The 27,526-nt window shown below is 40.9% G+C and overlaps 1 protein-coding gene across 1 annotated transcript; it reads left to right on the top strand.

Moving 5' to 3' along the window:
* The first annotated feature begins 1,185 nt into the window (after nt 1–1,185).
* LOC143276117 (calcium-binding mitochondrial carrier protein SCaMC-2-like) lies at nt 1,186–26,231 on the top strand. Its single transcript, XM_076580517.1, has 10 exons — nt 1,186–1,437; nt 2,504–2,630; nt 5,406–5,493; nt 6,394–6,505; nt 13,184–13,342; nt 15,094–15,246; nt 16,951–17,058; nt 19,242–19,409; nt 23,257–23,401; nt 25,647–26,231. Exons 1-10 carry the CDS (start codon nt 1,264–1,266, stop codon nt 25,817–25,819), a joined length of 1,407 nt encoding a protein of 468 aa, XP_076436632.1. The 5' UTR covers nt 1,186–1,263; the 3' UTR covers nt 25,820–26,231.
* The last annotated feature ends 1,295 nt before the right edge of the window (nt 26,232–27,526 follow it).

Below are 27,526 nucleotides of genomic sequence, written 5' to 3'. Positions count from 1 at the left end.
CTGTACATATGTTGACCTGGGAGATCGTAAAAATCTCCACCCTTTACCCACCAGGCGCCGTCACCGTGATTCAAACCCAGGACCCTCAGATTGACAGTCCAACGCTTTAACCGCTTGGCTATTGCGCCCGTCACCGAGTAGTTCAAGTGTTGGACTTTAGAATCTGAAGGTCCTGGGTTTGAATCCTGATCTCAGCGCCTGCAAGGTGGGTTAAGGGTGCATGGAGATCTGTCCAATCTCCCAGGTCGTCAACAGATGTGCAGACCTGCTCATCCTTGAACCTGAGCACAAGCATTCAAAGGGAAGTAATACTTGTTCTCAGCCTGAACACCCTTCATGCGTACCTGCAAGCAGAAGATCAAATGTACATGTTAAAGATCCTGTGATCCATGTCAGCGTTTGGTGTCATTCTTTGTGGAAACCAGAACGTATCCAGTATGAACACCCCTGAAAACGGAGAATGGCTGCTTACATAGCAGGGTAAAAATAATCATCAAGTAAAAGCCCATTTGTACAAACGTGAGAACATGGGAGTTGTAGCCGACAAACACAGAAGACGAAGAAGACAAAGAGAAAGAACAAAGGTACAGAGGGTGCAGGAGGGAGAGAAAACAAACATATATATGTACAGAGCATTGAGTTGCTTGCCACCGATTCCCAAGTAATGATCCACGCAAATGGTCCAAAATTTTCATGGGTGAAAATTTTCGCCTGCATGGTTTCATTATGTGTGACAAGGCCGTGCAGTTTCTTGAATAGAAAATCTGTATTTTATAAAAGGGAAGAATGTTCAGCGAGAAAGTTTCTGTCATGCATGTATGTATGTATGTATGCTATTAATATTCATTAAATAAAAAATGGTTTGGACACAACGCTCAGGTTTGTACAATAATTTAATAAAATCTATGTGAGTCACACACACACACACACACACACACACACAGAGTCCATGCAGAAAACATTATTGATTCCAACCTACTGCAAGAAAATAAACCAAATTTAAGAAAAAAGAACAAAGTCAACAATATTAGAGAGACATGAAAATGACTTAATGGGGGTAGGGGGGTGGGGGGACACACACACACACACACACACGATTGCTTCTGCTACTTCCTAAATGAGCAACCAAAACAAGAGCTCTCAAAATCCCATTGGTTAGTATTTATAACTTCACCCAATGAAAGATCTCCTTACTAATCGCCGTGCTGCAACAAAATAATTGCTCTGCTCCTGCACAGGCAAGACTGCTAAAAGGGAAGAAAAATGTCGTCTGCAGTACAGCAAGCCGGAGTTCCTCAGATGTCTGAAGAGGAACTGAAAAATTTGCGCGACCTTTTTCAACAGTTGGATCTCAACAAAGATGGAACGGTCGATCTGAATGATTTAACGAAGGCGATGGAGTCTATGCATGTTCCCAGGTTTCCCGGTCACGCAGAGGTTCGTAAACATAACAGTGTATCGTCAGTGTTTTCTGCCACTCCCATTGATCTGAAATCGAAAATTGCCGCATCGGCTTTTTTTTAAAATAAGTCTCACAACACTGGAGTGGACTGGGATCGACTTGCATGGTATTTTAAATCATGATGTGTGATCGATTATGTGACTTGTATGCATAATAATTCACATGATTCTCTGTCAGTTTTCTATTTTGGACTCTAAGCTTAAAGTTTAGATGAAGATCATAATTAAGACAGATTCCTAACTTTATAATTATAACTGTCTTTAGCTGGTCGTATTTCATTTCATTGATTTAACTGAATGCTACAAGAAATCTCCAAGACAATAATGCTGGTATGATGGATCACATACTTTTGTTTGTGCAAGAAGTGAAATCTTTTAAAGAGGTTGCAAAATTTATCTCCAGGGATGATGTTCAGTTAGGCCTATGTGCCACTTTTAGCTGCATATAAGGGTATGAGAGTACCAATTTTATGAGTTCACACAACATTATATAGCTGGAATTAATATGTGATGAAAATTAATGTTCTGGGAATGATCTATTCCACACACACATGAAATGATGCATGCAAACACATGTATACACATATAGATACACACACACACACAAACACACAACACACACACACACACACAACACAGTGTGTTTGAAATAGTTCAGAAATTAATTTGGAGCCCAGCTGGCTCTTTGTTGTAATTCTACTGGTTGACTAGTTATTTTGTTTTATTTATATCCTTTTTTTTTTTATAATACTAATTGAGGAGAGCGGAACAGGGAAAGTTGTGATGATTTAAGGCATGGGTGGGGTGGGGAGTGATAAATTTTCGTCTAAAATCACAAAAATGTGTATAGACATTAAGCAAAAGAACAAACGAACACACACACACACACACACACACAAACACACACACATGTAAATTAACACACCTATAAAGCATGCAAGTGTGCATAGGTATGTACATTTTTAAAAAGCAAAAAAAAAAAAAAAAAAGAAAGTTTTTTCCACTCAGTTATATGCAGCAATTATGATTATGTTTTCCACAGAACTTCTTCAAGAAATACGACAAAGATAATGATGGCCAGATAGACTTTGGTGAGTTTGTTCAGTACGTCCATGATCATGACAAAGAGTTGCGCACCCTTTTCAAGAAACTTGACGTCAACAAGGATGGTGAGTGTTACAAATGGCTGAAAATAGATCATGGTTTTCATTCTTTCTGCATTCATAGGCTGTAGCTCCCATATTAAATCATATAGACCTGTGAGAGGGTTTTACATCTATGACAGAATTTATCCTGCCTTGCAGGCAGCTGTACAGAGTTTCTGCCATTTAGGGAAACACATTTTGGATATGTTTGTATTTCCATAACCTGAACACTGTCTCTGTGGGCCTTTCCAAATACAATAGACTGAGCAACACACTAGACGCCATGTTCTTGGCATCAGAGATCTTTTCCCATCCCTCTTGCGGCCAGTCAGTGGTGGCTGTCTGTGTTTGTGTGTATGTGTGGGTCTGTGCTTTTGAGTGCGTTTGTGAATGCGCGAGAGTGAAAGTGTACACAAGTGTCAGGAGAGATATGTGTACGTGTGTGTGTGTGTGTGTGTGAGGGGAGGTGGGAGTGCGGGGGGAGGTGGGGTAGAGGATGAGGTATGTGAGTGTATGCATGCCTACACTGTGGGAGCAACAGGATATTGGAACGTATATATATATATATATATATATATATATATATATATATCTTTGTATGTACGTGTGTGGGGTTGGGGGTGGGAGATATGGGCTAATGTGTGTGTGCTTGTACAAGTAATTGTTCATCTCTGTGAGTGTGTGTTTGTGTGTGTGTGTGTGTGTGTGTGCCGTGGAAGCTGCGATACGTAGACTAGAAATGAGTGTGTGGAGGAGGGGGTAGAGGAGGTGCAAGGTAATGTGTGTGTGTGTGTGTGTGTGTGTGTGTGTTGGAGCTCATGTACGTTTATATGTATTTGACTGTGCTTTCATATGTGCTTGTACAAGTAAGTGTTCATCTCTGTGAGTGTGTGTTTGTGTGTGTGTGTGTGCCGTGGAAGCTGCGATACTTAGACTAGAAATGAGTGTGTGGAGGAGGGGGGTAGAGGAGGTGCACGGTAATGCGTGTGTGTGTGTGTGTGTGTGTGTGTGGGAGCTCATGTACGTTTATATGTATTTGACTGTGCTTTCATATATGTGAAACTGCATGTTTGGTGCATTTCTGTTATGCATGTGTGGGTGCATGTGTGATGTGTGTGTCTTCATATTTTACATTTATTCGCTTATTTATCACCATTGTTGTCTTATTTATTTATTTATTTATGTTTTATTATCATTTTATTAGTATTACTAATATTATTACTACTACCTTTTTCTATATTATAATTATTATTTATTTATTTATTTATGCAAGCTTATCTATTATTTATTCCCCCGTTGTTGTTGTTTTTTTTTTTTGTTTTTTTTCTTTCTCAAGGCCTGACTAAGCGCGTTGGGTTACGCTGCTGGTCAGGCATCTGCTTGGCAGATGTGGTGTAGCGTATATGGTTTTGACTGAACGCAGTGACGCCTCCTTGAGCTACTGAAACTGAAAACTGAAACTGAACACTGACATGAATCATGGGATCTTAAACAAGTGTATTTTATCTTTTGCACGTGTGCATACATGAAGGGGATTAAGGCAGTTGCAGGTATGCATGTATGCTGACGTGGCAAATCAGGAAAATCTTCCACATATGTATACATGAAGGGGATTAAGGCAGTTGCAGGTTTGCACCTATGTTGACCTGGCAAATCAGGGAAATCTTCCTTCTTAATCCACCATGCGCTGATACCATGATAAAACTCGAACCTCTTTGATTGGAAGTCCAGCGTTTAAACCATTCTGGTGTTGCACCCAGTGTGGATTTATTAATGGAGGTTCCAGTCAGAAAAAGAGAGAACTACATTTGACTGGGGAAGAGACAAGAATGAGAAGCTCATTCAGATGATTGTGTCGCAATATGCCAACGATAGTCTTTACCATCTATGTATGTATCTGTCTGTCTGTCTGTCTGTCTATCTATTTGTCTGTCTGTGTGTCTTTCTATCTATGTCTCTATATCTGTCTATATTATACACGACTGTGTGTGTTATCTTCAGTTTAACGTCTGTTCACTATAAGTGTTATTAGATGGAAAGGAGAAAAGTAGTGGATAAAGGAAAGGGAATGCATGTGAGTATTTATGTAAGAAAGTGTTCATGTTATGTGTTAGAGGAAAAGTACATTATAAGAAATTAAAGTTTAAAGAGATTGTGGTGTGTAACGAATGAGGTGTCATAGGAAGGAGAATATGTGTATGCATATCAAGTATTAACTTACAACAATGTAAATATAAATAGCGACATTAATTAGAATGCATCAAAGGAGGATGCCAACTGGACTGGAGTTTAAAATTTCCGAAAACATTCTAAGCAATGAATAATCATTGAAAATCTTTTCAGTGGCTGATGGAATATTGATAGAAAAGTCAGCAAAAGTCATCTGTGTGTGTGTTTGTGTGTTTTTGTTGTTGTTGTTGTTGTTTTTTTTTGTTTGTGTGTGTGTGTGTGTGTATGTGTCCTTATGCATGTTCAGAATTGTCTTTTGTGGTATAAATGTGTCTGTCCATATGTTTGTGTACTTGGGTATGTTAGAAATAGTCTGTTTTGTACAGATGTGTTTGTCCATATGTATGTGTGCCTTGCTGCACATCAAAAATTGTCTCTTAGTGTACAAATATTTGTCCATATGTGTGACATTGTGAGTGTTAAAAATAGTCTTTATGCCTGTCCATATGGGTCTGTTCTTGTGCATGTTAAGGACAGACTTTTGTACAGATGTGAGTCCATATGCGTGTGACTTTGTACGTGCTAGAAATCATTTCTTATTATAAGTTGATGTTGTCGATTTGTTTGCAGGCTCCATTGACGCTGAAGAGATCGTGGCAACCTTTCGCGAACTGGGAGTATTCATTGCCCCTGCAGAAGCCAAACAGTTGTTGCAGAGGTCTGTGGGGAATTCTCTCTCTCTCTCTCTCTCTCTCTCTCTCTCTCTCTCTCTCTCTCTCTCTCTCGCCTCATCTCACCTTCATGCCATCATTGTAGTATTACCCACACACCACCTATCCTGAATTCCTGATACTCCATCACTAAGCCCATTACTAAGTTCCAGCTTTTCATCCACACACAATAAAATGAGCCATCACATATAGTTTGCCATGACAGGATGATACTAAACTATTTTTATGATCATTATTTATGTAATTGTTTGGTGCTGACCGAAGGGACAAAGACAGAAGTGAAAATGATAAACTTTTATTGTAATAATTATTTATATAATTGTTTTGTGCTGACAGGATGGACAAAGAAGGAGAAAAAATGATAAACTGTTATCATGATTATTGTTTATATAATGGTTTGGTGCTGAGAGAATGGACAAAGACAGAAACAAAAATGATAAACTAATATAATGATTTTTAAATATTTCACTATTATGATAATTCATATTTGTATAATTGTTTGGTGCTGACAGAATGGACAAAGACAGGAGCAGAACTAATAGACTATTATTTTGATAATTATTTATAGAATTGTTCAGTGCTGACAGAATTGACAGAGACCAGAACAGAACTAGTAGACTATTATTTTGATAATTATTTATAGAATTGTTCAGTGCTGACAGAATGGACAGAGACCGGAACAGAACTAACAGACTATTATTTTGATAATTATTTATAGAATTGTTCGGTGCTGACAGAATGGACAGAGACCAGAACAGAACTAATAGACTATTATTTTGATAATTATTTATAGAATTGTTCAGTGCTGACAGAATGGACAGAGACCGGAACAGAACTAACAGACTATTATTTTGATAATTATTTATAGAATTGTTTGGTGCTGACAGAATGGACAAAGACGGGACACTGGGCATCGACTGGAACGAGTGGCGGAACTACCTCATGCTGTCTCCCACCGACAATATGCAGGACATCCTGCGCTACTGGCGCCATGCCTCCGTACGTTCTCCCCCTCCTCCTCCTCCTCCTCTCGCCACCCCCAGTCGCTTCTCCTCATCCCTCTTCTCCTCCTCCTCTTCTCCTCTCCGACTCTGCGAGTTGTGTTTCCGTTGGGTTTGCAACATGTTGCGTGAGGCGGTGAGAGTGGAGCGTGTCTGCCTGGTGCAGGGCTTTCCTCCTCCTCCTCCCCACGTTGTCCCCGTCCTGTCTTTTCGCCGGGAGGGGAAGTGGCATCCGAGGCCCCACCCACACACTTTCGATGCCACCCTTCACTCTTACGACTCTCTTCTTGCGGCCCATCCCCATGATGTAGGTATCTTTGGAACTGCTCCGCCACCCCCTCTACCCGTTGTTGTGGATTTTGTGGCTGCTTTCGTCTGTTTCGGTGTTTTAAAATTTGCGGGGGATTGGGTTTGAGGAGTTGAGCCTTTGTCCTTCGTTGTTGATTCCATTTCGCTGTTTTTCTCCTTGTGTTTATGTTAGTGTGCAGTGTGAGAAATAGCATTGATTCAGTGTTGTTGAGCGGTCCTTTTTCTTTTCTTTCCATTTCTGTGGCTTGTTTTGTTGATGTTTTTCTTTCTGTCTATCTTTTTTTCTTTTCTTTTTTAGAAAAAAGTTCTGAAGTGTTTATCAAGTTTGGAGGTAACAAAGATAAAATTTTGAAGTGTTTATCAAGTTTGGAAGTAACAAAGATTAAAACAGGTGTGATTTTAGCAAGTCTTTAAGTATATTTTGAAATTAAAAAAAAAAAGATTCAAAGTTTGAAAAAAACAAACAGCTGACAATGTTGAGTTTAAACAAGAAAAAAGAACTATAAAATCTAGATATATATATAAAAAGAAGAAGAAGAAAAGAATATTTAGATAAGGTTGACAGCTATATTTTGACAAAGAGAGTTTCTGTCTTCATTCTCTTTTCAAGTTCTTTCTTTCTCACAGTCTCTTTCTTTCTGCCTGAACCTGTTTCACAATGACTATATAATATTATTATCTTTGAGTTGTCTGCAGTTGTTTTTGACTCACTTGTTTTAAACAAAGTGAATCTATGTTATAACCCTGTGTTTGGTTGTCTTCTGTATGTATGTCTGTGTGTCCATGGTAATTTTTAACATTGCCATTTTCTCTGGAAATACTTTGTCTGCTAATACCAATTTTGGCTTAAACATAGAGGAGTAGGAGAAAAAATCTTCACAGTCATACCAGTGATAGGTTGTAAGTCTCCCAAATTAAGTCGTAATTCTGGATTATTATCGGTTTATTTCGCTGAGGCTGTTACGATGTCCGAAAACACCATTTTACAACTTTGTTGGAATGTAGGCTGTGCTTGGTAAGAAGATGGCATGACATCATTTTTCTTGTTCTCAATTACAAGAAAATAAATACAAATTCTGGACAGAACACATATAGTGACACAAACCACACCATTGACGTGTTTACTGCATATGAATATTCTAAAGTGGATACTTCTTCTTCTGCGTTCGTGGGCTGCAACTCCCACATTCACTCGCATGTACACGAGTGGGCTTTTACATGTATGACCGTTTTTACCCCGCCATGTGGGCAGCCATACTCCATTTTCGGGGGTGTGCATGCTGGGTATGTTCTTTGTTTCCATAACCCACCGAATGCTGACATGGATTACAGGATCTTTAACGTGCGTATTTGATCTTCTGCATGCTTTTACACACGAAGGGGGTTCAGGCACTAGCAGGTCTGCACATATGTTGACCTGGAAGATTGGAAAAATCTCCACCCTTTACCCACCAGGCGCCGTCACCGTGATTCAAACCCAGGACCCTCAGATTGAAAGTCCAATGCTTTAACCACTCGGCTGTTGCGCCCGTCTAAAGTGGATACTGAATTAAGTGGAATAAACTGTAAAGAAAAATTGAATCGAATGCTGCTTTCACTTTCGGACAGCCTGTTGTGGGATTGGATTGTGCAGATTTATATATGTTGCCCGTCTAAAGTGGATACTGAATTAAGTGGAATAAACTGTAAAGAAAAATTGAATCGAATGCTGCTTTCACTTTCGGACAGCCTGTTGTGGGATTGGATTGTGCAGATTTATATATGTTGCAATGTGCCTGAGGCGATGTGAGCATCTTCTTTACGACCGAATTAAAAGAACTTCTTCTTAAGTAATGGAGATATGTCAAGAAAGCATGATTTAAATGGTGTTATGACCTCAAATAGAATAATATTTTTATTGCGCTAAAACTAAAAAAAAAAGACCCCTAGCTTTAGATATTACTTTATTAGATTTGGTCGAGTGACGTCAGATGCGGCATAGCGTTGGGGATTAGACTACTCGTTTCTGAACAGAACATCTGTGATTCGATGCTGCTGACAGGTCTGGTTTCTTTTGTGGGTTTTTTTTCCAAAGCTTATTGATATTTAACTCTTTCCGGACGAAGGAATGCTCACGCATTCCTACACAAAACGTATTTGGTTTCGGATGAAGGAATGGAATAGCATTCTCCGAAAGTAAAATTCCATCATGCGCTGTACACGTGATTTTGTGATTAGCCAAGCAGAGTGCGCTATTCTGGGTCACTCCACAATCGAACAGTATGATTGGTTAGTCTATGATATGTGGCCTGTCTCGCACACACGCTGACAAAGTCACTGACCAGTCGTCTGCTCGCGTGCCAGCCTGTCAGCAAAGCGGGCTCTTCTCAAAATGTTGTGAAGCGAACAAGGCAGTGACGGCAATGTTTTTGGGTTGCCGAAGTACTTGAAATGCTACAAACTGAAGGGTCGGACATTGAAGAGGTGGATGATGACGAAGAAGAAAGCGAATTTAATGCAGAAAGCGAGCATGGGTATGGTGATTCGGGGTGAAAAATTGGCAGTATTTTCTACATATGGCAAAACTGTAAAACTAAGATGAGAAATTTGATTTTTTTTATATGTACTAGTTCAACACGTAATAAACCAGTTGTGAAAGTTTCATTTTCTTACACAGTATTTTGTATTTTTTGTAATTTTTTTCCAAACCCTTACAAATGGGCCGTCTGTGGGGAAAAGCAAGGGATAAAACTTGTCATCCCGAGTGAGTTAAGACAGGACCCTTATAAGCGATTTTTTCATCTTTTTTTCTGATTCCTTTACTGGATATAGCACGTGACACAAGTGAGTCTTGAAGGCCTTGCCTCTCTTGTTTGTTTCTTTAGTTGGGGGTGGGGGGGGGTGTTTCCATTACTGTTTTTTGTTTTGTTCACGTGTTTGTTTTGTTTGAAAGTGTTTGTTTTCATTCTCTTTTTACTGGTGCATATTGTTGTTTTTTGTTTGTTAACTATTGTTGTTTGCATGCTGATGTGATTGTCTTCAAGATTCATTTTTATAGGGTTTTTTTTCTTCTCAATATGTGTTTCCTATCATAGCATATGATTCAGAAATAATCCTTGATAAGTAAATAAAATAAATACACTCAGTATATTCATTTGATTCTGCCAGTGATTTTTCCTGTTCTTTACCTTTTTGTATTTCTTCTTTGATTCTTGTAAAATTGAATTAATGCTGCTTGGATAAGAATTTAATAAGTAAAAAAAAAAAATCATTGATTGGACTATTTACAGTTGCTGTTTCTCATTAAACACAAATGCTGTAAGTGTAAGTGGTGCTATATTATTATCAGGCTGTTTTCCAATACAGATGGAATGCAATGTTTTCTTCTCACTTGCAGATGGTAAAGTGGTAAATGGAAATTTCTTGCTTTTAATATTTTAGCTCAAAAGAAATATAACATTGAATTGTGACTGTTTCAAAAAAAAACCCAAACTTTCAGTGTTTCTTTATCAATTTTTGTTCTAAAGCTGACTGTATATGTTATGTGCTCTGTCACAAAGTTTTGGTTGTCATGGAAGTTGGATAGCTTTTTGACCTGATCTGCCACCAGATGTGTGTCCATGGAGATTGGGTAGTGCTGGCTGTCTGGCCAGTTTTCGTTGCACAGAGGCGAGGGGAACCACTGCATTGACAAAGTGTGGACGGGGTTTGACAAAGGAGTTGAATCAGGTCTAGCTAGAGTTCCACCCCACCCCACCCCCCACAACCCCTCCCCACCCAGTTTTCCCACTCCCCATCCACCTAATCATCTCAGTAATGACAGGTAGCAAATCCTTTTTTTTTTTTTTTTTTCTCAGTACCCTTTCCCTTAATTTCTTATCAGTCTTACATGATCCCATCCCCATTCGTTATCTGTGGAAGGCATGGTACTGGTTAGTGTATAGAAGAAGAGTGAGGAAACTGTTTGTACAGATTATGGTGATTTATTACCTGTGTGGAAGAGAGACGTGTGTAGGTGTTATTAATAACATGTAGGTAAGTGAGAAGTGTGATCTCTGTAGGAATAGGCTCCTGAGCAGGTACGATGTATTACCTGTGTGCAAGTGAGAAATATCATCCTGTTGGAATAGATTCCTGTAGCTGTATATGTGTTATTTGTTACCTGTAGGAGAGTGAGAAGTGTGATTTCTGTAGTAGTCTACACCTGTGTTGGTGTGATTTGTTACCTGTGTGGAAGGAAGTGAGATGTGTGATTTCTGTTGGAACAGACACCTGTGTACACGTGTTATTTATTACCCCGTAGGAAAGTGAGAAGTGTGATTTTGTGTAGAAAGAGACACCTGTGCGGGTGTGATTTATTACCTGTGTGGAAGTGAGAAATGTTATCTCTGTACTCCAGTGTAGGAATAAGCACCTGCGTAGAGGTGTGATTTATTACCTGTGTGCAAGTGAGACGTGTGATCCTGTGGGAATAGGTGTTATTTATTACCTGTTGGAGAGTGAGAAGTTTTATCTCTGTAGGAGTAGACACTTGTGTGGGCATGATTTATTTATTTATTACCCGTGTGAAAGAGAGACTTGTGATCACAGTTTGAATAGACACCTGTGTAGGTGTGATTTATTACCTGTGTGCAGGTGAGACATGTGATCCTGTTGGAATAGACAACTGTCTAGGTGTTATTTATTACATGTAGGAGAAGGTGGCAGAATGGTTAAGACGCTCAGCTGCCAATACAGAGAGTCCGTGAGGGTGTGGGTTCGAATCCCGCTCTCGCCCTTTCTCCTAAGTTTGACTGGAAAATCAAACTGAGCGTCTAGTCTTTCGGATGAGACGATAAACCGAGGTCCCGTGTGCAGCACGCACTTGGCGCACTGAAAAAGAACCCATGGCAACGAGAGTGTTGTCCTCTGGCGAAATTACGTAAAATGAAATCCACTTTCATAGGTACACAAATATGTAAGCATGCACTCAAGGCCTGACTAAGCGCGTTGGGTTATGCTGCTGGTCAGGCATCTGCTCAACAGATGTGGTGTAGCGTGTATGGATTTGTCCGAACGCAGTGACGCCTCCTTGAGAAACTGAAACTGAAACTGAAACTGTAGGAGAGTGAGAAGTATGATCTCTGTAGGAGTAGACACCTGTGTGGGTGTCATTTATTACCTGTGTGAAAGTTAGATGTGTGATCCCTGTTAGGAAAAGACACTTGTTTAGGTGTGGCTTTTAACCTGTGGGAAAATGAGAAATATCATTGCTGAAGAAATTGATACCTATGTTGGTGTGATGTATTATCCGTGTGATAGTGAGACACATGGTCCCTGTAGGAATTAGATGCCTGTGTAGGTTGTCATTCATCACATGTGTGAAAGTGAGTGTTCTTTACTGACACTTGATCTGTGTGACTGTGTGTCCTGGCCCTCGTTCCTGCTTATTGTCTGTATCAGTGTAGCTTGTTTTACTTCAAGTGTGTGTGTGTGTGTGTGTGTGTGTGTGCGCGCGCGTGCACGCATGCATGAGAGAGAGAGAGAGAGAGTGTGTGTGTGTGTGTGACTGTGTGTGAGAGAGAGTTTGAGTGTGAGTGTGTGCATATATCTTCATGTTTCAATCACTCTGTCTTTCCAAGATAGTTTCAAAACAATTCTGGATGTAAAAAAACTGAAGAAAAGAAAAAAAAAATCTTTCTGGTTTATCCATGTGTGTTCTTTAGATTGTACTGTGCAGGTTAGTCTGTTGTAATAGCAAGTTTCAGAACAATTCTTGACTTAAAAACTGAAGAGAGAGAAGAAGAAAGAGGAGAAAAAAACTTTCTTGCTTATCCGTGTGTGTTCTTTAGATTGTACTGTGCAGGTTAGTCTGTTGTAATTGCATGCGCTTTTAAAATATTTTGTGTTTTATTTTACTTTCCTGTGTGTGATTACAGTTGCTGATAAAATAATGATTAAATGACAGAATACTTAGTGTTATTGATGATGTATTATAACTTTTATGCAGTAATTTCTTAAATTGTGTAATGATTTGTTGAAAAAAGGTCAACTGTTTAAATAACAGTTCAGATAGCATCAGTATTGTACTGATTGTTTCAGAATAGAAGTTTTTAGCTCATTGATGTATACATATTTTTCAGCAATGCATGTTTTGTTGAAAAACAAATGTGAAATGCTTTGTTGCAAAATGAAGGTCTTTACTGTTAAAAAAATAACTACAACAAAAGTCTATACTGTTTCAATATACCCATAAAAGAAACCATTTTGTAGACAATAGTATTGCTTAACAATACATTTTGAATTTGTATAGATACATTGGGAAAAGGTTGATATATAAATGTCTTATGCTTAGAAAGATCCAGTAACATTTAGCATACCAAAACAAAACCTGGACAATGTTATGCAGATCATCGACATAGGTGAGAACAGCTTGGTGCCAGACGACTTCACGGAGAAAGAGTTGCAGACGGGAATGTGGTGGCGCCACCTGGTGGCAGGGGGAGGGGCAGGAGCCGTGTCAAGAACCTGCACCGCTCCCCTAGACCGACTAAAAGTCTTGCTGCAGGTGAGTGGAGTGTGCAGATTTCTGTTTGTTGTTACAGCTTTTTCTGGTGTTTTTTTTTGTTGTTTGTTTGTTTGGGTGGGTTTTTTGTAAAACATTTTCATTTATTTTCTAATTACATAAAATAAGGAAAAAAAAACAAAACCCTTGCACCTACAAAGCAAAGACACACACACACACACACACACAAAAATCTTAACAAGGTTATCTTAAGCATTGTCTGCAGGCAAACGAGCAATCTCAAGTTTAAAAAAACACACAATAAATAGAGCAGATAGAAGAAGAATTTACAGCAATTGCAATCAAATGCTTGTCATACAATTGCAAATACATCATCTTGATTGTTGTCTACAGGCAAGAACGGGTATTCTTCAGTTTAAAAAAAAAAAAAAAGAGTTCATAGAAGAAGAACCTTGCACAAGACCTTCAAGACAAAGAAAAAAAATCCTGACAGCACACTCAAATTCCATTTTCAACAATTGCACATAAATGCTTTTCACACAGTTACCAGTAAGGTCATCTTAAGCATTGTCTGCAAGCAAACACAAGTATTATTCATTAAAAAAAAAGGGGGAAAAAAGATGATACACATTTAATAGGACTGATAGAAGAAGAGAAAAGGTGCTGTTGCAGGCATGGAAGGGATGGACAAATTACAACTTATGTGGAGTGTGTCTATGCGTGTGTGTGGTCACCTTGATTTTTGTGTGTACGTATATAATCACATGTTTGGGTGTGTTCATATGTGTGATTGTGTATGTGTGGATGTGTCTTTGTGTCCGCTTGTGTAAAAATGTTCAGTCCACAAAGATACTTGAGTATTATTTATGAAGGGAAAAAAAGATTTTGTGTTTGTTTTCGGAAGGGAAAACAAAATAGTGAAAGTTTGAAACGGTTTCCGTATCGAAATCAGAAATATGTTTCTGAATGCTTACATAAACCATTACCTTTAAGCTCATGCCATAGTGGTATTGAAATGCTGACAGTGTTGCTGGATTTCTGTATATGTGGAAAGATATGTACATGGTATGAACATGTTTGACATTTTGTTCATGATGTGTTAAGTTGGGCACTTGACTTGTCAAGGTAAATGAAGTTGTGCACATGCTTTTGTCAAGATGTATGCATGTGTGACATTTTGTACATGATGTGTCAGAATATGTACACATGTATGAAAATATGGGCATAATGCAAGATGTGTTTATTTGTTAAGATGTGTACCTCATGTGTCAAGATGTGTGCATGTATGAAGGACTTCATGTGTTAAGATACGATAAGATTTGTATTTTTATTTGTATTTGTATTTCTTTTTATCACAGCAGATTTCTCTGTGTGAAATTCGGGCTGCTCTCCCCAGGGAGAGCGCATCGCTATAATACAGCGCCACCCATTTTTTTTGTATTTTTTCCTGCGTTCAGTTTCATTTGTTTTCCCTATCGAAGTGGATTTTTCTGTAGAATTTTGCCAGGAACAACCCTCTTGTTGCCGTGGGTTCTTTTACGTGCGCTAAGTACATGCTGCACACGGGACCTCGGTTTATCGTCTGATCCGAATGACTAGCGTCCAGACCACCACTCAAGGTCTAGTGGAGGGGGAGAAAATATCGGCGGCCGAGCCGTGATTCGAACCAGCGCGCTCTGATTTTCTCGCTTCCTAGGCGGACGCGTTACCTCTAGGCCACCACTCCACTGTTGAGATGTGTTCATGATGATGTGTACATAATGTGTCGGCATGTGGTGCCATGATGTGTGCAGGTACACAGCCATGGGAAGAACAAGATGTCCATAGCACAAGGCTTCAAGCAGATGCTGGACGAAGGTGGGGTGAAGTCTCTGTGGAGAGGCAATTTCATGAACGTCATCAAAATCGCTCCCGAGTCTGCCCTCAAGTTCATGGCTTATGAGCAGGTAACGACTGGGAATGTGTGTGTGTGTGTGTGTGTGTTTGTTACTGGGGTTCATGGTGTCATGTGTATATATATATATATATTTTTTTTTTTTTTTTTCTTTTTTTTCTGCCCCATCATCTGCACCGTTTCAGTGGCATTACTCCCACGCCGCTCATTCAGATTCCCCCATACATGGCCACACCTGGGTTCATCCGTCACAGTTCCAGCGTCGATGTTAGGTCGCCAGGAGGCCACACACCAGAGGAGACCCTGCACTGCTGCTGAGTCACTTCGGTGGTGTTCAGTGGTGCCTGTTCTGATTTAACGTACTTAGGACACCACTTACTAAGACCCCTTCTAACAACAGTAATGGCTTAGTCGCGGAGCCAGATTGAGTGAGCGTCCCTCCCAGAGTGGAGACTGCCACCACGTCCCTCAAACAACAGCCCCCAATGACTCTGCCGACACTAAAGACATTGACAGGACTCACCCCAAGCACAGAAGTGGAGGGGTATTGAAACTGAGGTCACCATGAGAGCAGGGCATGAAAGGTCACAGACTTTGAGACTGTTTTGTTTATATTGATGATGATGGAGGGGGAGGATGATGATGATGATATTGCTATGGAGGTCCATTTTGGTTTGGGACTGCGTGACAAGGCTGTACTCTACGCTTCCTGTCAAAATGATATCCCGGCGTTAACCAGGCCCGAGAGTGTCATGTATATTGTGTCACAATGTATGTCTGTGTTTGTAGTGACAGTTTGTTGTAGGATCAGTCGTGTATGCATAGTGGTTACTTGTGTAGGCACAGCAGCTGTCTGACAGCTTGCAGTAAAAGTTGTGGTGTCATGTCGAAACCAGTAATGTCTCTTGTTTCCGATTGGCTAATATTGTCAATATCATAGGGCTAATATTGTCAATATCATAGTGAGGCTTGCTTGTATATATATGGCATACCTTAAGGACCATTGTTCTACATTTGTGTTTGTGTATAATGTTTGAATAGTGTGTGTCTGTGTTTGTGTAGTGTTTTATTTGTATATAGTATGTGTGTGTATAGTTTGTGTTTGTGTGTTTGTGCATTATGTGCTTCTGTATCTGTGTGTAGTGTGTGGCTGTGTTTGTGTAATAATGATAATTATTATATCTATATAATGCTGAATCTTGTGCAGAGACAAAACTCTTCTTTGATCTCTTATCAGTAAACTGCTATTGTTAACATTGTTACTGTGGTACACACACACACGCATGCACACACATACACACGCCTGTGTGCACACATTACTCCCACCCTACCCTTACACTAACCCTATCCCACCTACCCCCCCACGCCCCCTTTTTTTTTAAAGTCTGATATCACTTATGGTGAGACAATTGTCAAAGAAAAATATCAGTCACTCTTTCTGATTCATAACTTTTGTTTTGAATAACAGATAACAACACATAATTACAATGTTTGTGTTTGGAAAATAAAAAAATTCAGCCATGTGAAAATATATATATTTCTTAAGCACATGCACATAATTCTAATTCATGCATATATACACATACACGCATATATATACATGCATGCCCACAAAAATACAATCAAGCCTGCAAGCATATGAACATAAATGAATTTTTACATACATACAGATGTACATGAAAGGAGAAAAACATTATGTAGATTAAAAAAAACAAAAAAACCCACAGAAAACGTTTGTTTTGCATGCCATTGACAGATCAAGGCAAAGGTGAAGGGGGACTCAAAGGAGCTGACGATATACCAGCGTCTGTTCTCTGGTTCTGCGGCTGGTGCCATCGCTCAGACCACCATCTACCCCATGGAGGTGAGAGTTACACCGGAATAATGTCGCCTGTGTCTTTACCACCTCCTCCCTCCCTTTATTCTGCCACCCTCCACCCACACCCACGCTCTCTCCACACGTTGTTAAATAAATGTGGAGTGATGGCGTAGAGGTAACGCGTCCGCCTAGGAAGCGAGAGAATCTGAGCGTGCTGGTTCGAATCACGGCTCAGCCGCCGATATTTTCTCCCTCTCTGCAAGACCTTGAGTGGTGGTCTGGATGCTAGTCATTCGGATGTGATGATAAACTGAGGTCACCTGTGCAGCATGCACTTAGCATACGTAAAAGAACCCATGGCAACAAAAGGGTTGTTCCTGGCAAAATTCTGTTGAAAAATCCACTTCGATGGGAAAAACTAATAAAACGGCATGCAGGAAAAAATACAAAAAAAATGGGTGGTGCTGTCAGTGTATCGACGTGCTCTCCCTGGGGAGAGCAGCCCGAATTTCACACAGAGAAATCTGTTGTGACAAAACAGAGAAATACAAATAAATAAATGGAAAAAAAAAGGAAGAAAAAAGGAATTGTCTTGTCGACGGAAACTGAAAACTATATAACAAAATTTCAGGCATTTGTTTTTTTCTTCTTGTGATTTTTCCCCCAAGTTTCTATGCCAGGATAGATTGTATTGAGACTTTTTGGAGATTAAAAGAAACGTCAGGGCCTCAACTTTTGAGTTTGCTTTGAAGGTGCAGACACGGCAGCGACAGTGATCATCAATCACTGCTTTTTAAGTTTTTATCTTTTTCGCTTCTTTTTATCATTTCAATGTGTGCCTTACAACATGCTGTGCCTTGTGTATCATTAAAATCAGAATTTCACTGATTAAATTTTGGAAGGTGTATCATATAGTTGTCAGTAAAATATGGTATAAGTGTCTGTAAATTTCTGAAAGAAGATTGTTTTGTATTACTTTTTTTGTCTCAACAGACTTCTTTGTATGAAATTTAGGGGGGGAAAGTGCACTGAGACAGTGCAGTGTCTTTTTTTTTTTTTCCCCTTTCTTTTTCTGTCTGCATGTGTATTCTTTTTATATGTACCATGGAAGTTGATTTTTCGATAGAATTTAGCCACAGACAACCCTTTTGTCTTAACCTTGGTTTATTGTCTGATCTGAAAGACTAGCACCCATATCACCAATCAAGGTCTAGTGCAGGGGTAGGGGTGGGAGGGAGGGGCGTGAGTAAAATTCTTGGTTCGTATATGAGATTGAAAACCGTGGACGCTGGCTGCGTGGTCGGGAACATTACTTTTAGGTCCCTGCTCCGCCATCAGTTCTGTCATTGTTTTAAATGACAGCCTTGTGGTAGTTCACAGAATCTGAGCGTACTGGATAGAATCCCACACTTGCTGGGATTTTCTCCTCCCACCTTGAGTGAAGGTCATTCAGATGAGACCATAAACCCAGGTCTAGTATGTAGTGTGCACTTTAGCGCTCGTAAAAGAACCCACGTCAACAAAACAGTTGTTGCTAGCGAAATTTTGTTGTAAAATCCACACTGATATACATGTGTGTGTATGTGCATGTGTGTGACAGAAGCCTGAATGAGTGACACAGGAAACGAATGATGAGCGCCTAAAAGTAGCTTTCACTTGGCTCTACCCAGTTGGCAGCCTGTTATGCAAATGAATTGTAAAACGCTCAAGGCTTTGTCTCTGACCGAGGATGTGCACAGTTAAAGTGTCCACATCAGTCAATGTTTGTGAAGTGCTAAAAGCTTGGTCTCTGACTGATGACAGGCACTAGATAAGTATCTGTATCAGTCAATGTTTATAAAGTGCTCAGAGCCTAGTTTCTGACCCAAGGACAGACGCTAAATAAGTATCCATATCAGTGAATGTTTTTGTCGTGCTTAGAGCTTGGTCTTTGGCTGAGGATGGGCACTAGATATGTATCCATATCAGTCATTGTTTGTAAAGCATGGGCTGACTTAGGATGGGCGCTAAATATGAATCCACATCAGTCAATGTTTGTAAAGTGCTAGAGCTTGGTTTTTGACTGAGGATGGGCACTTAGATAAGTATCCATACCAATGAATGGTCTCTGACTGAGGATAGGTGCTACATAAGTATCCATATGAATGAACAGTCTCTGACTGGATAGGTGCCAGATAAATTTTGATGATATCAGTCACTCAACCACGGAGTTTGATGGTGACGTTCAGGTGATGAAGACGCGACTGGCGCTCCGGAAGACGGGCCAGTACAGCAGCATGTTTGACTGCGCCCGTCAGATCGCCAAGAAGGAAGGGTTGATGGCTTTTTATAGGGGCTATGTGCCCAACATCCTGGGCATCATCCCTTACGCTGGCATTGACCTGGCCATCTATGAGGTGAGATCGATTTATCTGTGTGTTTAAATGTTGCATGTTCTCGAGCCACGAGACAGATTTCTGTGAATCATCTGGCAGTCAGGTTGTTCGTTATTTTGTGATCTTATCTGTCTGTCTCTGGGGTAGTAGGGGGTGGAGTGTGATGGATGCTGGGTACATGATTGATTATATTAATGATTGATTGTAGGTAAAGTGAATGTTCGTAGAGAGTTTTACTGATATTGATAATTATTTTTATGTAAATGTGTGTGGTGATGGAAAGTTTTACTCATATTAGCTATTAAATTGTAGGTAAAGTGAATGTTTTTGGAGAGTTTTACCAATATTCATGTTTAAATGGAGGTAAGGTGAGTGTTCATGGAGAATTTCAATGATACTGATGATTAACTGTAGGTAAAGTGAATGTTCATAGAGATTTTTACTGATATTGATGATTAAATGTAGGTGAAGAGAGTATTCATAGAGTTATGCTGATATAAATGATTGATCGTAGATTATAAAGTGACTGGGCATGGAGAGTTTTACTGATATTAACAATTAATTGTTGGTAAAGTGATTTTTCATGGAGACTTTTACTGATATTAACAATTAATTAATTAATTGCAGGTAAAGTGAATGTTCATGAAGAGTTTTGCCTTGCTGTTTGTTTCCTGAAATCTGTGTCAGCGTTCAGTGGGTTATGGAACCATGATCATACCCAGCATGCACACCCTTGAAAGTGGAGTAAGGCTGCTTTAATGGCAGAATAAAAATGGCAGTAACATTAAAGCCCATAAAGAGGGGGGAGGCGGGATGGAGGGAGAGTGGGAAGGGGGGGGCGAAAAAAAAAAAGGAAAAAATAACAAGACGAAGAATTTATGTTTGCTGCGTATTGCATACTTGTGTTTGTATTATAGCATAGTGAATACAATGCTATTCGAGTGGTGGGGGTGGGGGTGTTGAACAAGGGGTGTGTGGTGATATCAGACCCTGAAGAAAGCCAGCATGGGGTGGGGGTGTTGAACAAGGGGTGTGTGGTGATATCAGACCCTGAAGAAAGCCAACATGGGGTGGGGGTGTTGAACAAGGGGTGTGTGGTGATATCAGACCCTGAAGAAAGCCAACATAGGGTGGGGGTGTTGAACAAGGGGTGTGTGGTGATATCAGACCCTGAAGAAAGCCAACATAGGGTGGGGGTGTTGAACAAGGGGGGTCTGGTGATATCAGGCCCTGAAGAAAGCCAACATAGGGTGGGGGTGTTGAACAAGGGGTGTGTGGTGATATCAGACCCTGAAGAAAGCCAACATGGGGTGGGGGTGTTGAACAAGGGGTGTGTGGTGATATCAGACCCTGAAGAAAGCCAACATGGGGTGGGGGTGTTGAACAAGGGGTGTGTGGTGATATCAGACCCTGAAGAAAGCCAACATAGGGTGGGGATATTGAACAAGGGGTGTGTGGTGATACCAGACCCTGAAGAAAGCCAGCATGGGGTGGGGGTGTTGAACAAGGGGTGTGTGGTGATATCAGACCCTGAAGAAAGCCAACATGGGGTGGGGGTGTTGAACAAGGGGTGTGTGGTGATATCAGACCCTGAAGAAAGCCAACATGGGGTGGGGGTGTTGAACAAGGGGTGTGTGGTGATATCACACCCTGAAGAAAGCCAACATGGGGTGGGGGTGTTGAACAAGGGGTGTGTGGTGATATCAGACCCTGAAGAAAGCCAACATGGGGTGGGGGTGTTGAACAAGGGGTGTGTGGTGATAACAGACCCTGAAGAAAGCCAACATAGGGTGGGGGTGTTGAACAAGGGGTGTGTGGTGATATCAGACCCTGAAGAAAGCCAGCATGGGGTGGGGGTGTTGAACAAGGGGTGTGTGGTGATACCAGACCCTGAAGAAAGCCAGCATGGGGTGGGGGTGTTGAACAAGGGGTGTGTGGTGATATCAGACCCTGAAGAAAGCCAACATGGGGTGGGGGTGTTGAATCAGAATGGGTATGGTATTGTCAAGTTATAATATTTATCACATGAGAAATTACATTCTGACCTCGTTAAAAGAATAATTAAAAGAAACCATTATCACATTTATTAAAAAGAAAAAAGAAAAAAAGGTCAGATGGAACGCGACATGTGGAAATTATACATTACAGATTACCAGTTCTACCTTAACAAGCGTTTTTTGATTACAAATCAATGCAATAAAAAAAATTATTAAAAAAAAAAAACCCCATAAAATTTAAGACCACACTTACACACATTTTCAGCCCCATCCATCCAAACACATGCACTGGCAAAGACACTCCCAGCCATGCCCCTCAGGATACATGCTCATTCAGCACTTCCACTGACATGGGAAGAAAGCTGTACTTCTGCCGTGTTGTTTTACACCGAACAGATCGGTACAGCCTGCCAGACGGGAGGGTCTCATACTATCCCGCAAAGTAATGACTTTCATCATGAGCATATCACTCTTGCGTTTTGTATCATTGCGCTCTTCATACATTTTACTCAAACACACTGGCCTATCCACCCACAATTCTACCATGTACATTCACGCTTCTGTTCAGAGCACCCACGCGTTTTAACGCTCAGTCCACCATACCACCATACCAACAAATAAATGAACATGTCAGGACAGGTTCAGTTAATCATCTCTGAAAAACTTGGAAGTGCTGCAGGTATTCACAATATATATGTTCTCAAAGATGTACATTCTTGCATGGCATTTCATGTTAACTCTTTCACCGCCAAGCTTCTGTGTTTCTTCTTCTTCTGCGTTCACTCGTATGCACACGAGTGGGCTTTTACGTGTATGACCGTTTTTACCCCGCCATGTAGGCAGCCATATTCTGTTTTCAGGGGTGTGCATGCTGGGTATGTTCTTGTTTCCATAACCCACCGAACGCTGACATGGATTACAGGATCTTTAACGTGCGTATTTGATCTTCTGCTTGCATATACACAAGAAGAGGGTTCAGGCACTAGCAGGTCTGCACATATGTTGACCTGGGAGATCGTAAAAATCTCCACCCTTTACCCACCAGGCGCCGTCACCGTGATTCGAACCCAGGACCCTCAGATTGACAGTCCAACGCTTTAACCACTCGGCTATTGTGCCTGTCTTCTGTGTTTGAAAACACCCCCCAGCACCAAATGTTTTAGAAACGACGCTGTCAGTCACAGGCTTCGGTTCAAGTCAGAACAGCACAGTGGACTTGCTCATTTTAAACTCAGTCAGGGGGCAAAGTTTAGTGATTGTTCTGTTGGCGGGGAAACTGGCTGAAGCTGTCAAGCTTTGTTACAATGTGAAAAATGATCATTTTAACATGACCCCTTGATGTCGACTAAAGTCGCCTTTGGCATCGCAGTCTAGTCAACTGAAGTCGCCTATGGTGGTGCACTGTCTAGTCAACTTAAGTCGCCTATGGCGGTGCACTGTCTAGTCAACTAAAGTCGCCTATGGCGGTGCACTGTCTAGTCAACTGAAGTCGCCTATGGCGGTGCACTGTCTAGTCAACTAAAGTCGCCTATGGCGGTGCACTGTCTAGTCAACTTAAGTCGCCTATGGCGGTGCACTGTCTAGTCAACTAAAGTCGCCTATGGCGGTGCACTGTCTAGTCAACTAAAGTCGCCTATGGTGGTGCACTGTCTAGTCAACTAAAGTCGCCTATGGTGGTGCACTGTCTAGTCAACTAAAGTCGCCTATGGCAGTGCACTGTCTAGTCAACTGAAGTCGCCTATGGCGGTGCACTGTCTAGTCAACTAAAGTCGCCTATGGCGGTGCACTGTCTAGTCAACTAAAGTCGCATATGGAGGCGAAAGAGTTAATTAATTCTGTATATGAATCAAACTGTAGTCCATTGTCCACAGACCCTGAAGAAGGCCTACATGGCTAAAAACCAGGACCAGGACCCGGGCATCTTTGTTCTCCTGGCCTGTGGAACCACCAGCAGCACCTGTGGCCAAGTGGCCAGCTACCCACTGGCTCTGGTTCGAACACGCCTTCAGGCAAAAGGTGTGTGTGCACGTTCGCCAGTGTTCGCTTACACCTGTATACACGTGTGCATACATATATGCTGTTCTGGAGCGTGTAAACTTGCGTGCGTGTGTGTGTGAGTGTGTGTGTGTGTGTGTGAGCTCGTGCCCAGAGAAAGAATGTATGGTGATGGACTTGTGTGGAGTTTAAATTTTAATGTGGGGAATCAGTGCGGTCAGGATGCTTGCCTTCATATATGTTTACAAGGCATACATGTGTGTGTGTGTGTGTGTGACCTCATGCCCCTAGAAAAAATGCATGGTGATGGACTTCTGTGGAGCTAATTTTACTGTGGGGAATCAGTGCACTTCGGATTCTTGCCTTCATATATGTTTACAAGGCATACATGTGTGTGTGAGTGTATGTGTGTGTTTGTGTGTGCGTGTGTGAGACCACATGCCCCGAGAAAGAATGCATGGTGATGGACCTGTGTGGAGCTAATTTTACTGTGGGGAATCAGTGCGGTCAGGATGCTTGCCTTCATATATGTTTACAAGGCATACATGTGAGTGTGTGTGTGTGTGTGTGTGTGTGAGACCTCATGCCCCTAGAAAGAATGCATGGTGATGGACCTGTGTGGAGCTAATTTTACTGTGGGGAATCAGTGCGGTCAGGATGCTTGCCTTCATATATGTTTACAAGGCATACATGTGTGTGTGAGTGTGTGTGTGTGTGTGTGTGTGTGTATGTGTGTGTGTGTGTGCGTGTGTGAGACCACATGCCCCGAGAAGAATGCATGGTGATGGACCTGTGTGGAGCTAATTTTACTGTGGGGAATCAGTGCGGTCAGGATGCTTGCCTTCATATATGTTTACAAGGCATACATTTGTGTGTGAGTGTGTGTGTGTGTGTGTGTGTGTGTGTGTGTGTGTGTGTGTGTGTGTGTGTGTGTGTGACATCATGCCCCTAGAAAGAATGCATGGTGATGGACCTGTGTGGAGCTAATTTTACTGTCGGGAATCAGTGCGGTCAGGATGCTTGCCTTCATATATGTTTACAAGGCATACATGTGTGTGTGAGTGTGTGTGTGTGTGTGTGTGTGTGTGTGTGTGTGTGTGTGTGTGTGTGTGTGAGACCACCTGCCCCGAGAAAGAATGCATGGTGATGGACCTGTGTGGAGCTAATTTTACTGTGGGGAATCAGTGCGGTCAGGATGCTTGCCTTCATATATGTTTACAAGGCATACATGTGTGTGTGAGTGTGTGTGTGTGTGTGTGTGTGTGTGTGTGTGTGTGAGACCTCATGCCCCGAGAAAGAATGCATGGTGATGGACCTGTGTGGAGTTAATTTTAATGTGAGGAATCAGTGCGGTCAGGGTGCTTGCCTTTGCACATGTTTGGTAACAAGGCTTGCATGAACATGCGTTCCTCAACTCTTATTCACACCCACATGCGCTTGTGGACAAGCGCAGTCGCTCACACGCTCACATGCTTGCTCACACACTCGTTCAGACACTTTTTAGATCACTTATAAAGCCCTGCTGCCCCATCCTCTCCCACCCACCCCCAAGACCCCTCAACCCTAAGATCCCCCACACACACATGCACTCACTTTTCAAAAACCATGTACACCCACAGATGAAGTGCAGACATACAAGCAGATGCACAGTTTTAACAAACTGCACATACATAGTGCAGTAGAGTTGGATTGAATGACCTAATGGTTGCCACCCTTTTTGATCAAGTGCACATGCATGTGCCTTTTGTGACCATGCATTTTGTGTGTGTGTGTGTGTGTGTGTGTGTGTGCGTGTGCATCTGTGTACTGTCTGTGTGTGCATGTAAATGTCAGACTACTTTTTGTGTGTGTGGGTGTGGGCATGGGTGTGTGTGGCTATATGTACATTTGTGTGTTACAGTGCATATATCTGCTGGCATTCGTAATTCTTTATGTATGTATGTATGTGTCTGTTTGTCTGTATGTCAATGAGTCTGTCTGTCTGTCTCTGTATGTATGCATGTGTGTATATATGTATGTGAAAATGTATGTACGTATGTATATATGTATAGACTTATGATTGGTTTATTTTGCATACACAAGTACAGAAATTCATTGTTCATTGTGTGTTTGTACGTATGTATGTTTATATGTATGTATGTATGTACATATGTAGGTCTGTGTATGTAGGTAGGTACGTAGGTACATATATTTTACCTTATAGATCACATACACACCAAGAATTAGAAAGCCCCACCATTGCCATATGGGGAAACCACTGTTGCAGGAGGTCACAAGGAGACCATGATGAGCCTTTTCACCAAAATCCTGCGGGAAGATGGACCCACCGGCCTCTACCGCGGCATTGCCCCAAACTTCCTCAAGGTGGCGCCGGCTGTCAGTATAAGCTACGTCGTCTATGAGAAAATCCGCAAGATGTTGGGCGTGACCAGCACGTAAACTTGGAACCTTTGTGCTGAGGTTGAGAGAAAGGGAGTGAGAGAGAGAGTGTGCGGGCCGAGGAAGAGTTGAAACCTGTGGGCTGTCGTTTTTTGTTTTTTTTTTCTTTTTCTTTATCTTTTCATGACGAGTCTTTTTTGTTTTGTTTTTCTTTCTGACATGTTTAAAATTTGTTTATTTGTTGGGTTTTTTGTTGGTTGTTTTTTTTTGTGTGTTTTTTTTTTTGTCAGCTTCAAAAGTCTTTCCCTTGGTATTTTCTGACACTGCCTTTGTGATGAATGTGTGGAGTCCAACTTTTAAAATCTTTTTTTTTTTTTTATCTAGCTGCTGATGAGATAGTGCAAGGATTTTGGGGGTGGGGTAAGAGGGGCGATGATTTTTGTTTTGTTTTTTTGTATCAAAGCTGTAATACTCTACTCGCTTGAACAAAAGTGGGCAGCAGTGTGAGCTTGTTGCAGTCTCAGTTTCATTTCATCGGCTATCTTTTCCAGTGGGTTAGGCAGCTACAGGTGTCGTACATAGTCACAGTCGTCACGCAGTCCTCCAGATGACATTTGCCTGCAATTACCTTATTTTTTCAAAAATTGGTATTTTTCTGCTCTGAGCTCATTTCAGAGATGGGTTTATAAGTGACTTGAATTAATTTTACAGATTAACCATATATAACTGGCACTTAGTTTTGTATTTATGGGAAAGGTTGCGCTCATTTTATATAGTCTTGATTCAAAGTCACTTGATTTAATTTTATAAATTAATCCTACGTAACTAGCACTTGATTTTATATTCATAGGAAAGGTTGTGCTCGGTATTTTCTGACCTTTAATTAGAATTGACTGTAAATTGATTTTAAAGATTAATCCTACATAACTAGCACTTAATTTTACATTTATAGGAAAGGTTGTGCCCATTATATAAGACCTTTGATATGAAATGAGTTGATTTTAAAGAGTAATCCTACATAACTAACACTTAATTTTATAATCATAGGAAAGGTTGTGCTTAATTTTCAGAGCCATTACTAGAGGTGGCTTAAATTGATTTTTTAAGATTAATTCTACGTAACTAGCGCTTAATCATATAATCATGAGAAAGATTGTGCTCAGCATTTCTGAGCCATGACCAGAAGTGACAAATTAATTTTAAAGATTATTCCTACATAATTGGCATTTAATTTTACATTCATAGGAAAGGTTCTGCCCATCATTTGAGACCTTTGGTTTGAAATGAATGAAATTGATTTTAAAGATTGATCCTACATAACTAGCACTTTATATTTATAATCATGGGAAAGGTTGTGCTCAGCATTTCAGAGCCATGACTAGAAGTGACTTAGATTATTTCTAAAGATTAATCCTACATGACTAGCACTTGATTTTATAACCATTGGGAGGGCTGTGCTCGTCATTTCAAAGCTTTTTATGAAAAATGACAAATTGATTTTACGAATCAATCCTACATAGATATCACTTAATTTTACTTTCATCAGCAATGCAGTGCTGGCTTCCTCATTTGATTCGCAATCTTTACAACGCAGATAGGTGTGAACCGATGCAAATGGTTCAGACGCTGGTCTCAAATGGCTGGATTGCCTGAACCAGTCACACGCTGTCTTTGCAGAGTGCGCAGTGGGCAAGAAGCATGAGAGCGCACAGAGGGGAGATCATTCCATATGCTTGCAAGGTACCCTCCAGCCATCTTTCTTATTTC

The sequence above is a fragment of the Babylonia areolata genome, chromosome 31 (assembly GCF_041734735.1).
Source record: "Babylonia areolata isolate BAREFJ2019XMU chromosome 31, ASM4173473v1, whole genome shotgun sequence".
NCBI lineage: Eukaryota > Metazoa > Mollusca > Gastropoda > Neogastropoda > Buccinidae > Babylonia > Babylonia areolata.
Note: the sequence above shows the minus strand (reverse complement) of the source record. Positions and strands in the feature narration are given on the sequence as shown.

Bases quoted from the DNA above. Each gene is read 5' to 3' on its own strand.
- LOC143276117 (XM_076580517.1), top strand. From the start codon at position 1,264: ATGTCGTCTGCAGTACAGCAAGCCGGAGTTCCTCAGATGTCTGAAGAG. The intron at 13,343-15,093 runs GTGAGTGGAGTG...TGATGTGTGCAG, and splicing joins GACTAAAAGTCTTGCTGCAG to GTACACAGCCATGGGAAGAA. The intron at 15,247-16,950 runs GTAACGACTGGG...TGCCATTGACAG, and splicing joins AGTTCATGGCTTATGAGCAG to ATCAAGGCAAAGGTGAAGGG.